This window comes from Artemia franciscana, chromosome 4 (assembly GCF_032884065.1).
Source record: "Artemia franciscana chromosome 4, ASM3288406v1, whole genome shotgun sequence".
NCBI classification, from domain to species: Eukaryota; Metazoa; Arthropoda; class Branchiopoda; order Anostraca; family Artemiidae; genus Artemia; species Artemia franciscana.
In genome coordinates, this window is record NC_088866.1 from 5,801,914 (window position 1) to 5,816,695 (window position 14,782).

Genomic DNA, 14,782 nt, shown 5'->3' on the forward strand with positions numbered 1-14,782 from the left:
GCCTACTCAAGGGTAAAAGGGTTAAAGGCCTCTACTCAAATTAAAAATATCATCAGCATAATTCAAAAGCGATAAATCCAAGCCACGAAAATAAAGCTCATATCAGTTTTCTTCTGGGCACCGATAACACTGTTGTTAAATAGCGGTGGTGGGGTTATAGTACCTTGTCGAACACCCTTATATACGGGAGTATACCTGTCAGTTAAATCAGAGTTTTTACCAGAAAGTGACTTAACCTTTACATTTAATCTCCGATACATGTTTCGAAGGGTAGCTATTACAGAACTGTTCATACCACGAAGCAGAGTCGCTAATAAAAGTTGCGGGTGGATTCTAGAGTCAAAAGCTCTGCTGATATCATGGCCGGCAAGAAATATTGGATGCTCAGACGAGGCAGTTTAGAGTATAACATTTGCAAGGATGGAGTGGACTCGCTCACGATTAAGACTGTTCTTAAAACCGAACTGATTTTCTGGCGTGGAGCAAGTCTGATTGAACATATTGATCACAAGGGATTCCATTAGCTTGCACAACACAGGAGAAACAGTGATTTGGCGGTACGACTGGCAATAGCTGCTATATTTACCCTTTGTGCAAACAGGTGTAATGACCCCGATAAAAAAACATACGGAACTTACTCACAATTGAAAATCATTTGATAGAGTAGCTCTAAATGATTTATAAGGGACGGAGACCCGTGAACGAGATACATACCCCATAACTGATCAGCACCACTAAAATGTTTCTTCTTCAGTTTCATTATCGCGTCGCAAATATTCTGGGTTGTTCGGACAAACCCAAGATCACAACTGTGGGACTCGATGGCGTGATCGAGCTCTAGGTTGAACTTTCTTTAGAGATTATCATTCAGAGGGGTGAACTCCCTTTACCAGCTCATCGTGTAGGAGCAGCTTGATTAAGTGGCACAATACCGGCCTTCCGCTTTACAAACTTCCAAACAGCTATTGGATCATTGTGAAGAGACGGGCTATGCTTATCAATTATGTTTGCTCTATGTGCGGCAAGTTTCTTGGCGAACTGACGCTTTACAAATACGCGAACTTGGTTGGTTACTCCCTGCTTAGGCCGACCACACTCCGTTCATAGTCGGAGCCAGAACTTGGATCTTTGACAAGCTAGCACCAGATCAGGGTAATCAGGTAGATCAGGATATAATACACAAGTACCAAAATTCCTTACCCCTGCAAAAAAAAATTCCAATAAAATTCTCAAATTTGGAAAGCCTTATTTTCCTCAGAGGACATTTTAATCGGGGGCGTTTTCACGGGAGGTATTTTCCGAGGGAGTATTTCCCGAGGGGATTTTCCAAGAGGGGGGGGGGGGGGTAAACGCAGACTACCATTTAATATAATACTGTCCGGGCGGCCTCGTTCCATAATTCTTTGTTTTAGTTTTCATAATTTTGTTGATAAAGTATTATATTTTCATTATATTGTGTTTATTTCATTACCACTAATCAAACTTCATTTCTCGACAGAACTTGAGCTTGGTGGCTATAAGACACAAGTACCCATTTTTTTTTTTTTTTAGAGAGCTAAAAGATGCCTATGATACCTTTCGTTGTGTCTACTCTCTAAAAACAGACGGCAGGGGGGGGGGAAGTCTCTAGGATGCAGTTGAACAGGAAGTAACTCTAAAATAACTTGAACATTTTTTGAACGCAATGAAATAAAAAATTGATAACATACTGATTAATTTAGGAAAAGGTGACTATAAGTCAGAGAGAATGCAGAATATTGGTTCAACAAGTCAATGTTCAATCCAAATATATCAATTGCTGCCATTATGATTGCCTCCTAGTCCCCTAATGGAGCCCAATCGAAGATTACGTAGGGGGGTGATCGGAGCATAACTAGTGCTGCATCCTTTACCCCCCCCCCCCCTGTGCTATCCAAAGATATTCTGCCAATTTTGAGATAATCATTTGGTTTAAAACGAAAACTCCAAAATACGTTTCTACAAGGATAACATGACTCCAAAAATAATAAGCAATGTAAATTTGCGATTGTTTTCGGCAAAAGATTCCTGGTTGTCAAGGTGGGTAATGTGTAATATATCTGGAAAAGCTATGTTTAAGCTATCGGAAAAGTCAAAGGGCGTGTTGAATTTAGTCATAATAAATTATTTGCATCCAGTTTGTCAAAAAGGCGTATTAGCAGTGTCTCTTGAATGGCTAAGGGTATACGGGGAATGTTAAACTAAGTTAAAAGACACAATAGTCATCCGGATTGTCAAAAGGATTCAACCGAAATATCTGTTGAAAGACTAAGGGGATTCAGTTGAAATTTTTAGGGAAAATTTCCCCAAATCAAAAGACCCTATATGCATTTGAGTTGTCAAAAGGCAATGTCTCGTGAACGGCAACGGGGATTCAACCGAAATATCTGTTGAAAGACTAAGGGGATTCATTTGAAATTTTCAGGAAAACTTTCCCTAAATCCAAAGATCCTATATGCATCCGAGTTGTCAAAAGGCAATGTCTTGTGAATGGCAACGAGGATTAAGTTGAAACCTTCAGCTGAAACTTCTTAGTTCCAGCTGAAGCCTGGAAGCAGGTTGTTAAAAGGGTGCATCTGTAATATCCCAAGAATAACAAAGTGTATCAAGTTTTAAGTTTCAGATAATGCCGGAGGGGATGTTGCTCTTATTCAGAATAGGCCTTATGTATCATAGCTGCCAAAAGGACATATCTAAAATAACTAAGGAGCGGTTTCGGGTTTTAAGTTGAGTCTTTCAGGGAATGATAAGGAGATGTCAAGCTAAATAAAGAAACACTACGTATATTCGGGTTGCAAAAAGCCCCATCTGCAAATATCTTTGGAACGACAAAGCACACTAAGCTGAAACTTTCGGGGAGTGCCGAGGGGAACACTGTACTAATCAAAAAACGCTATGTACTACCAGGTTGTCAAAAGAATGTATCTGCAACATTTCAGGAACAGATTTGAGTACCATGTTGAAAGTTTCAGGGGAAGTTAAGGGAACGTTGAGCTAAATCAAAAGACACAATGTATTCCAAGTCATCAAAAGGCCGTATCTTCAATGTCCCGGGAACAAATTAAGCCATTCGGTTGAAACCTTAAGGTGCTGTTGAGACGGACGTAAAACTCAATTAAAACATGTTGCATGCAACCAAGCTATCAATATTACATTTCCCCATACCACATCAAGAATATACTCACCTTAAAGTCACAAACAAAAAGTTTTTTGAAGTCAGGAGCACAAATGGCTGAGTGATGATTATTATGTATATTTTCCTCTCATTTTATATTGATATTATGTAGTAAATTGTGCATTTCTGTTATTATTTACAATTATTTATTTAATTATTTATATCTGGTGAGCACACTTTGGTGAGTGATCCTGATTCTATCTCCTACTGAATTGCTGAGATAACGACGAAGACCATTCTGTCTTTCCATTAAACAAATAACAAAAACAATAATCTAATGAGGACGCTTTTTTTTGAAGACAGCCAATTGTAAGACGAAAATTAAATGAATATTTCGGCTATAGCCTATATCTAAAAGCCGTGTCTAGCAATGTAGATATTCATATTAATTTTCTGTTTATGCTGTTGGTTTTAGTTTTTTCTCACTTTTATCTGGGGTTTAATTATAAATTTATTTTACTCATTTATATTGCTGAAAATGTCCCATAGATCTATAGCCGAAATATTCACTTAGTTTCTTTTGCAATTAACTCATCGCCTTTAAAAATTCATCGTTGGATTACACATTAGGTTGCTCGTGAATAGTTGAATACTTTCTTACAAAAAAAAAGGTTCTAGAATAAAAAGCTTAGTTCATTAGGTTTCAACTTGAACGAAACTTGTGCAATAAATAACGTTGAATACTATAAAAAGCAAAGCTTAGGTCGCCTTATCCAGCATTTAAATTTAAATTAAATGCTAATTTAATAATTAATAATTATTATAAAATATAAATAATTTAATGATAATTTAAAATTTTTAATTAGAATCCAAAATCATAAAACTGGAGAGAATATTTGTAATATCAACTGAAAATTCAATTCTGGCAAACAGAAACAGACAAAAAATCGATCTTTGTACGATATAGACCCGACCTAAAAAATGCGAAATTCCACATTTTTGTATATAGGAGCTTGAAACATCTACAATAAAGTTCTCTGATACGCTGAATCTGATGGTGTGATTTTCGTTAAGATTGTATGACTTTTAAGGGGGGTGTCTCCCTATTTTCTAAACTGATGCAAATTTTCTCAGGCTCGTAACTTTTGATGGGTATAACTGATCTTGATGAAACTTGTATATTTAAAATCAGAATTAAAATGCGATTCCTTTGATGTAACTATTGGTATCAAAATTCCATTTTTTAGAGTTTCGGTTACTAGTGAGCCGGGTCGCTCCTTATTTACAGTTCGTTACCACGGACTGTTTGATATAGTCCCGACCTAATAGGCTTCATGCAAGTTGAGCCTGCTTCTCTGAAGCTCAATCCTAATAAAATATACCTATATAGGATAAAAATGAAATACTTTAGAAGCAAATTTGGGCTATATATTTGCATATTAGGGGCAGGGGCTTAAAGTACAACGGGTCTGAACGCCTAATGTGTTAGGTGTAATTATTCTGCATATTATGAAGTATAATTATTTCTTATTATTTTCATATAAAATAAATTTCATATCATTTCTTATTTATTATTCTCTTTCTCTTATTATTTGTAACATCAAACTTTAAAAAATTGTCTTTAGAAGTAGCATGAAAAGTAGATCCTTTAATGTGTTGAGTGTTAACATCGTTCTGTTTTTTAGATTTTCTGTTATCATTTACGAGCTTACTCTTATCTTAATAATTTTGGTAATAGTTTTATTACCAGGGATATTGAAGTAATGTTTAAAAGATTAAAATACAATAAAAACTTAAGTTTAAGATTATATGGCTGATTAGCTATAAACCGATAAGCTATTAGCTATAAACCTTACGCTAAAGTTTTTTATTGTTTTAAAAAGTAGAGTTGCTAGAAAGAATCAAACTTTAGCGCAAGGAGCGGGGTGTCGAGGAGGAAAAGCCCCTTTCATATACGGAGTAATTTCTGTTCGTTTTAAGTTTTAATGTCACTCCTTATTTTCATTTAAAAAAACTTGTTTTTTTTATTTAATTTCTGAAAGTTTTTGAATTAATGCATGTCTGATTTTGGCTCTCCGTACATAAAATTTGCATATTAATTCTTTTTTTTTGGCTAAATGGCTTTCTCTTAGTTTTGATCAGACGATTTTGAGAAATAAGGGGTGGGGAAGGAGGTCTAGTTGCCCTCCAATTTTTCGGTTACTTAAAAAGGCAACTAGAACTTTTAATTTTTAACGAGCGTTTTTATTAGTAAAACAAAATACGTAACTTAAGATTTAACTTACGTAACAAACTTTTATATTCTTATATTTTTGATTATATATATGAGGGGGTTGGTCCCCTCGTTAATACCTCGCTCTTCCCACTAAATCTTGTTTTATCCCAATTTTTTAAAAATGACCCCTGAATCAGAAACGCCGTAGAATAAATAGTTGAAATTATTAAAAAAATTTTTAGCATAAAGAGCGAAGTATTTATCCCCTCCTAAATACCTCGCTCTTTATGCTAAAGTATTCTTAGAACCCCTCATATGCGTAATAATCTCTGTTCGTTTTAAGTTTTAATGCTTCTCCTTACTTTCAATTGAAAAAACTTTTTCATGTTTATATTTTCATTGTTTTTTTTTTTAAAGTAATGCTAGAAAGTCCTGCGCCCTTTTCAATGAATTTCTCTTCCCCCATGAAATATTCCTCCGAAAAATCCTCCCATATAGCCCCCTCCCCTGAAACCCACACGCAAACCAAAAAAATCCCCCTGATAACGTCGGTACACTTCCCAGTAACCATTACTGTATGTAAACATTGGTCAAAGTTTGTAACTTGCAGCCCCTCCCCCAGGGATTGTGGGGGGTAAGTCATCCCCAAAGACATAGTTATTATGGTTTTCGACTATGCGAAACAAAATGGCTATCTCAAAATTTTGATCCGTTGACTTTGGGAAAAAAATGAGCGTGGGAGGGGGCCTAGGTGCCCTCCAATTTTTTGGTCACTTAAAAAGGGCACTAGAACTTTTCATTTCCGTTAGAATGAGACCTCTTGCAACACTCTAGGACCAATTGGTCGATACGAGGACCCCTGGGAAAAAAAAACAAACAAAAAAACTAATTAACACGCACCCGTGATTTGTCTTCTGGCAAAAAATACGAAATTCCACATTTTTGTCGATTGGACCTTGAAATTTTTTCTATAGGGTTCTCTGATACGCTGAATGCAATGGTGTGATTTTCGTTAAGATCCTATGACTTTTAGGGGATGTTATCCTCTATTTACCAAAATAAGGCAAATTTTCTCAGGCTCGTAACTTTTGATGAAAAAGACTAAATTTGATGAAACTTATATATTTAAAATCAGCATAAAAATTCGATTCTTTTGATGCAGCTATTTGTATCAAAATTCCGTTTTTTTAGCATCGAAATTCCGTTTTTTAGAGTTTCGTTTACTATTGAGCCGGGTCGCTCCTTACTACAGTTCGTTACCACGAACTGTTTGAAAATGCATGGGGCTTTTGATGAATGCAAGCGACGCAAAATGCTTCAGAAGACTCTCGTTTTTAGGGGGTGGGACACTACTCAAAGTATTTTTTGCAGTAATTCCTGTTCGTTTAAAATCTGAATATAGTGCTCATTTCAATTTCTATGTGTTCAGGATTGTTTTAATTTATTATTATCTAAAAAAAAAAAAAAAATTTTACCTTTATTTTAGGTCTGACCCTAACTATCTAATTCCCCTAGGTTTGGTTAATCTCTGTTTATTTTCATTTCTGTTCGTTTTGGATCTTGTCGTTTAAGTTTTAAGGGGTTTTTCTGACGTCCCTTATTTTTTTTGTGAATCAAGTTTGCAAGTGGCAGAATCATGTTGGATCACAAAAACCCCTTTTGCTTATCAACGCTCTATGTGAAATCGGAAATCACGGAAACAGCAGTGTGCATGAAAAACAAACTATGTGCATTCCCACTAGTACAACTAACGAATCACAACAGGTTCCATGAATCTTTTCCCGTTCCCCCTATCCTCTCAATATCCCTCCTAGTGATCTCTTCCTACCCCATTCAGGGAGGAGTGGGCGGCCAAAAAAACATAATCTACGGGATTTTCTACGGGAATCTACGGGATTACCGGTTTCACACGCTCTATGTGAAACCGGAAATCGCGGAAACAGCAGTGTGCATGAAAAACAACTATAAATTTCAAAATGTCAATCGGATATCTATATTTTTTTTTCTTCAACTTTTGACACTGTCGCTTTTTTATAAGACGAATCTCCCAAATTTCTCTGATGGGTCCGGTAGTTTTATTTTTGACAGTTTTTTTTTAATAATTACCTATGAAACAGCCAAATTCTTAGATAGTTACCACCAATATAAGAGGGTTAAGAAGTGAAGAGTTTTAACTAAGTCATCCGTATATTTTTTCATAATTGAAAATATAACAAATTTTTTCTGATCAAAAGGCTTTCAATTTGAATTTACCTCACCCACCCCTTCTTCGAACAAAATCCGTTGCAAGGTTTCATTTTTGTGAGTCAATTTGACCCGTAACCAATCAACAGGTTTTTGCTCGACCGCTGAAACACTTGGATGATAAAAAGATTGATTCGTAAAACTAAGGGAGCAACTTGTTTTTTCAACCTTCTTGATTCAATTTATTTTGTTAGACGACGAAAAGCATCTGTGATATGGATCTTTACCTTTTTGAGAAACTTTTGTCTGTAAGTTTTTTTTAATCGATATTTAAAGTGGCCATAATGCTCGTGTACTGCGTTCGCCATATTAATTTGAAATCGTCTCTAAGAATTTTTATCTTTCAGATAAACTGACGTATCCACTCATCCATTTTTTTTAGATAGTCTTACTTCAGTCATTGAACAAAACAATCTTTCGAAATTTTGCTTCAATCTGAAGTTCTTCAGTGCAGAACAGAATTTATAATGAACATTAAAAAAAAAGAATTTATAATGAACATTAAAAAAAAAGAATTGAACGAATGCTTTGCCAAAGCTTGCGAGATTGAAGCCATAGATGGCCAGCATAAAATTCCAATCAATCCAAATGACTGGTTGGTCAAAAGACACTACGAGGAAACAAGTAAAACTGAAGATATGCCAAAATTAAACGGGAAATGGAAAACGTTCAACTACAAACATTTTTATGGAGACATGGGGAGACCAGTTGACTATAGGTGCAAGGTAAGCTCTTTGTGCAATTAAATAAAAAAAAAACAAGTTTTCTTTTAACCAAAAGTAGCCTAAGGAGCGACATTAAAACTTAAAACGAACAAAAATTACTCCGTATATGAAAGGGGTTGTTCCTCCCCAACGCCCCGCTCTTTACGCTAAAGTTTGACTCTTTCGCTTAGCTCAACAGTAAAAAACTTTAGCGTAAAGAGCGGGGCGTTGAGGAGGAAATATCCCCTTTCATATACGGAGTAATTTCTTTTCGTTTTAAGTTTTAATGTCGCTCCATGCTTTCAGTTAAAAAACTTGTTTTTTTATTTACTTTCTGATTTTTTTTTTTAATGAATAAATGTTTTCATTTTGGTTCTCCGCAGATGAATAATTAAAACGAAGTTTGCATATATATTCTTCTTTGGCTAAATGGCTTTCTCATAGTTTTGATCGAATGATTTTGAGAAAAAAAAGAGCGGGAGAGGAGACCTAGTTGTCCTCATAGTTTTGGGTTACTTAAAAAGGCAACTAGAACTTTTGATTTTTTACGAACGTTATTTACGTTATATCTTTAGTAAATGATATACGTAACTTACGAATCAGCTTTTTTGACGAAATACTGTATTTGTATGTTTTTGTTGCGTATATGAGGGGGTTCAATCCCCCTTCAGTACCTTGCTCTTTACACTAAAGCTTAAATTTTGTCCCAATTCCTTAAGAACGACCCGTGAATCACAAAGTAGAAAAAATAGTTGAAACTACTAAAAATACTTTAGTGTAAAGAGCGAGGTATTAGGAGGAGGTGAATCCGTCATATGCGTAATAATTTATGTTCGTTTAAAGTTTTAATACTGCTCCTTACTTTCAGTTGAAAAAAACTTTTTCATATTTATTTTTCATTTTTTTTAAATAATGCTAGAAAATCCTGCGCTCCCTTCATGGAAAATTCCTTCTCCCATGACAAATTCTTCCATGGAAAGTTCCTCCAACATATCCCCATCTTTTCAACCCTTCCCCATCCCCAACCAAAAAATCCCCCTGAAAACGTCTGTACACTTCCCAATAATATATGTAAGCACTGGTCAAAGTTTGAAACTTGTAGCCCCTCCCATAGGGACTTTGGGGGAGTAAGTCGTCCCCAAAGACATAGTTATAAGGTTTGTCGACTATGCTGAATAAAATGGCCGTCTTAGAATTTTGATTTGGTGACTTTGGGGAAATAATTAGCATTGGAGGGGGCCTAGGTGCCTTCCATTTTTTGGTCACTTAAAACAGGCACTAGAACTTTTCTTATCCGTTAGAATGAGCCCTCTCGCAACATTCTAGGACCACTGGGTCGAAACGATCACCCCGGCGGAAAAAAAGACAAAAAACAAACAAACAAATAAATACGCATCCGTGATCTGCCTTCTGGCAAAAAATACAAAATTCCACAATTTTGTAGATAGAAGCTTGAAAATTCTACAGTAGGATTCTCTGATACGCTGAATCTGATGGTGTGATTTTCGCTGAGATTTTATGACTCTTAGGGGATGTTTCTCACTATATTCTAAAATAAGGCAAGTTTTCTCAGGCTCGTAACTTTTAATGAGTAAAACTAAACTTGATGAAACTTACATATTTAAAATCAAAATTAAAATGCGATTCTTTTGATATAGCTATTGATATCAAAATCCGTTTTTTAGACTACTATTTAGCCGTGTCGTTCCTAGTTCGTTACCACAAACTGTTTGATAGACTACTAGCTCCCATCAAAAACCATTTTTGACTTACAGAAGTATTGAAGATTCTAACTGTAATGGTTTTCAAATTTTGACTCCATTATATTTTCTTGGCAGCATAAATGTCCAAACATAAACGGAACTATGACCATCCTGAGAGCTTTAGCTCACTTTTCAGTGGAAAGCGAATTTCCCGCGCGTTCTAGCCTAAAATTGCAAAAGCCCAATTTTTTATCCGTCTGCCCATTTCAACCACTGTCATTCAGAGTAGGGTTTTCTCAATTACAGCGTAGAAGTAAAATTATCTAGTTGCTGTAGACTCAATAGCATCAATAAGAAAACAGTAATCTCATGAGATTTAGTTTTCTACATAGTTCTACTTCTGTATTCAGTAGAAATAAAAACTTGTAGTAGAAGTAGAACAAATCGTAAACACGCCTAACCTTGGCCATATATTTCATCTAAGCTAAACAAATACTCTTTTCAGTCTCTTGTCACTTGTCACGACGTCTCACATCTTCACAAAAATATATGATTTAATGGTTTTATTATTGTCTTTTGAGACAGAATAGTGGGAAAGGTTTATAGCAAGGGATGTATCTAGGGGAGCGGGGAAGGCCAAGGGCTTGCTTTCCGTCCAAAGTCCTAAATTGTTCTTTATTGTTCGGCACATTTTATCCAATTTGTAAAATAAAAAGTGTTCTGTTTATTATATAGCCCCCCGAATACTGCTTACATGCCTACATACAGTCCTATGGCTTTCTCCCAAAAAAGTAACCATGTATAGAGTATCAAACAGTTCGTGGTTACGAACTGTAGTAAGGAGTGACCCGGCTCAATAGTGACCGAAACTCTAAAAAACGGAGTTTTTATAACAATAGTTACATCAAAAGAATCACATTTTAATGCTAATTTTAAATATATAAGTTTCATCAAGTTTAGATTTACCCATCAAAAGTTATGAGCCTGAGAAAATTTGCCTTATTTGTGAAAATAGGGGGAAACACCCCTTTAAAGTCATAGAACCTTAACTAAAATCACACCACCAGATTCAGCATATCAGAGAACCCTACAGTAGTAGTTTCAAGCTCGTATCTGCAAAAATGTGGAATTTTTTATTTTTTGCCACAAGGCAGATCACGGATGCGTGTTTATTTGTTGTTTTTTTTTCTCAGGGGTGATCGTATCGATCCAGTGGTCCTAGAATGCCGCGAGTAGGCTCATTCTAACGGAAATTAAAAGTTCTAGTGTCCTTTTTAGGTGACCAAAAAAATTGGAGGGCACCTAGGCCCTCTCCCACGCTCATTTTTTCCCCCATAGTCACCGGATCAAAATTCTGAGATAGCCATTTTATTCAACATAGTCGAAAAGCCTAATAACTATGTCTTGGGGGACGGCTTAAACCCCCAAAATTCCCGTGGGAGGGGCTGCAAGTTACAAACTTTGACCAGTGTTTAGATATAGTAATGATTATTGGAAAGTGTACAGATGCTTTCAGGTTTTTTTTTTTGGTTAGGGGGAGAGGTTGAGGGGAGGGAGTTATGCGGGGGAACTTTCCACGGAGGAATTTGTAATGGGGAAAGAAAATTTTTATGAAGGGGGCGCAGGATTTTTTTTAGCATTTTTTGAAAAAACAATGAAAAAGTAAATATGAAAAAGTTTTTTCAACTGAAAGTAAGGAGCAGCATTAAAACTTAAAACGATAAGAAACAATTCTGCATATTAGGGATTCACCTCCTCTTAATACCTCGCTCTTTACGCTAAAGTAATTTTATTAATTTCAACTATTTATTCTACGGCCTTTGTGATTCAAGGGTCATTCTTAAGGAATTGGGACAAAATTTAAGTTTTAGCGTAAATAGCGAGGTATTGACAAGAGGTTGAACCCCCTCATATAAGAAATAAAAGCACACGAATATAGAAGTTCGTTACGTAAGTTAATTCGTAAGTAGCGTATATTTTTACTAATAAAAACGTTCGTAAGAAACTAAAAGCTCTAGTTGCCTTTTTAAATCACCAAAAAATTGGAGAGTAACTAGGCCTACTCCCACGCTACTTTTTTCTCAAAATCGTTCGATTAAAACGATGAGAAAGCCATTTAGCAAAAAAAACAAATAATAATATGCAAATTTCGTTTTAATTATTCATGTGCAGAGAGCCAAAATCAAAACATGCATTAATTAAAAAACGTTCAGAAATTAAATAAAAAAATAAGTTTTTTTAACTGAAAGTAAGGAGCAACATTAAAACTTAAAACAAACAGAAATTACTCCATATATGAAAGGAGCTGTTCTCTCCTCAACGCCCCACTCTTTACGCTAATTTTTTTTTACTGTTTTAAAAAGTAGAGTTCAGAGAAAGAGTTAAACTTTAGCGTAAAGAGCGGGGCGTTGATGAGGAAGCAGCCTCTTTCATATACGAAGTAATTTCTGTCCGTTTTAAGTTTTAATGTCGCTCCTTACTTTCAGTTAAAAAAACTTGTTTTTTTTTTTTATTTAATTTCTGAACGTTTTTGAATCAATGCATGTTTAGATTTTGGCTCTCCGCAGAGGAATAATTAAAACGAAATTTGCATTTTTTTTTTTTTGGCTAAATGGCTTTCTCATAATTTTGATCGAATGATTTTGAGAAAAAAAGAGCGGGGGAGGAAGCCTAGTTGCCCTCCAATTTTTTGGTCAATTAAAAAGGCAACTAGAACTTTTAATTTTTTACGAATATTTTTATTCGTAAAAGATTTACGTAACTTATAAATTAGCTTACGTAAAGAACTTTTGTACTCTCATATTTTTATTACATATATGAGGGGGTTCGCCCCCTCGTCAAATCCTCGCTCTTTACACTAAAGCTTAAATTCTGTCCCAATTCATTAAGAATGAACCCAGAATCACAAAAGCCGTAGAATAAATAGTTGAAATTACTAAAAATACTTTAACGTAAAGAGCGAGGTATTAGGAGGAGGTGAGCCCCTGAAATGGGTAATAATTTCTGTTTGTTTTAAGTTTTAATGCTGTTCCTTACTTCCAGCTGAAAGAACTTTTTCATATTTATTTTTTCATTGTGTTTTTAAATAATGCTAGTAAATCCTGCCCTCCCTTCATGGAGATTTCCTTCCCCATGACAAACTATCGATGTAAAGTTCCCCCAGCATATCCCCCTCTTCTCAACCCCTCCCCCAACCAAAAAAATCCTCCTGAAAACGCCTGTACACTTCCCAATAACCATTACTGTATGTAAGCATTGGTCAAAGTTTGTAACTTGTTGCCCCTCCCATGGGGACTGTGGGGGAGTAAGTCGTCCCCAAAGACATAGTTATAAGGTTTTTCGACTACGCTAAATAAAATGGCTATCTCAGAATTTTGATCCGTTGACTTTGGTAAAATAATTAGCGTGGGAGGGGGCCTAGGTGCCCTCCAATTCTTTTGGTCACTTAAAAAGGGCACTAGAACTTTTCATTTCCGTTAGAATGAGCCCTCTTGCAACATTCTAGGACAACTGGGTCGATACGATCACCCCTGGGGGAAAAAAAAACAAAAAAACAAATAAACACGCATCCGTGATCTGCCTTCTGGCAAAAAATACAAAATACCACATTTTTGTAGATAGGAGCTTGAAACTTCTACAGTAGGGTTCTCTGATACGCTGAATCTGATGGTGTGATTTTTGTTAAGATTCTATGACTTCTAGGGGGCGTTTCCCGCTATTTTCTAAAATAACGCAAATTTTCTCAGGCTCGGAACTTTTGATGGGTAACACTAAACTTGATGAAACTTATATATTTAAAATCAGCATTAAAATGCGATTCTTTTGATGTAGGTATTGGTATCAACATTCCATTTTTTAGAGTTTTGGTTACTATTGAGCCGGGTCGCTCCTTACTACAGTTTGTTACCACGAACTGTTTGACTGAAGCCCGTAAGCAAGCGAGTATTTCTCATTATGTAGATTCATTGTTGTCAGGAAGTTTCATTAAAATATGACAAATTTTATGCGTATTTTGGCAAGTATATCCTGTTTTGTCTCACGGTTGAGGGATTGAAATAAACTTTAAGGCTTTTTTGTGGGGGGAGGTGGAGGGGCGTATACTCTTGTATTTGGAGGAATACAAGGTGAAATAATTTGTTTTTTTTTTGTCCTCAAGAAAGAGCATATGATAAGTTTTGTTTATACCTCTCATCCAACATCCTCCTTGGCTGCCGCACAGAACTGGGCACAAATAGAATGTCCTAGCCTGTCTAAGGGTACACTGTTCTACTTAGTGTAAGTATTATGGTATATTTACAATGTTCAAATTATTTTCATTTGTTTTAGCGTACGCTGACCTTCAGACAAGAAAAGAAACCCGAGAATCAGCATGGAGGAAGCCAGGCTGGGACGAATGTGTTGCATATACTGTCCCTTTGATTAAGAAGATGGAAAGTCGAATTTTGTATCCGCTGTCTTTCTCGCCAACTCATTAGTTTATTTGAATCTGTTTTATGTTTAAGATTACGAAACTTTTGTTTTAGGGTAGCATTTGTCTTTGTTTGAGAATTTAGTTGTTTAATATTCCCTCTTAGTTGATTTTTTGTAATATTCGCTATTGTTTTCAGTGGTGTCAAACTAATTAGGCCTTTTTCCAGATTTTCTACATGTTAATGTCTAATAATTAATTAACCTTTATCTTTTCATATTCAGTCCAATTATTATAGATATAATTAACTCCGTACTCTATGTTCCAATCCATAAGCAAACGCAAGAACGTTCCTATAATTTTCTAAAAGATGTT

General features: G+C 35.6%; 1 protein-coding gene across 3 annotated transcripts in view; it reads left to right on the forward strand.

The window, feature by feature from the left end:
- LOC136025906 (uncharacterized) overlaps positions 1 to 14,565 on the forward strand; it is a 54,427-nt gene extending 39,862 nt beyond the window's left edge. For 2 of the 3 annotated variants that reach the window (XM_065701965.1, XM_065701966.1), the window contains exons 2-3: positions 7,940 to 8,317; positions 14,326 to 14,565. In XM_065701965.1, the coding sequence (XP_065558037.1) occupies positions 8,060 to 8,317; positions 14,326 to 14,418 (351 nt within the window). In that variant the 5' untranslated portion in view covers positions 7,940 to 8,059 and the 3' untranslated portion in view covers positions 14,419 to 14,565. The remainder of the gene's footprint in view (positions 1 to 7,939; positions 8,318 to 14,325) is intronic. The other variant, XM_065701967.1, reaches the window with a different exon arrangement.
- Positions 14,566 to 14,782: the final 217 nt, after the last annotated feature.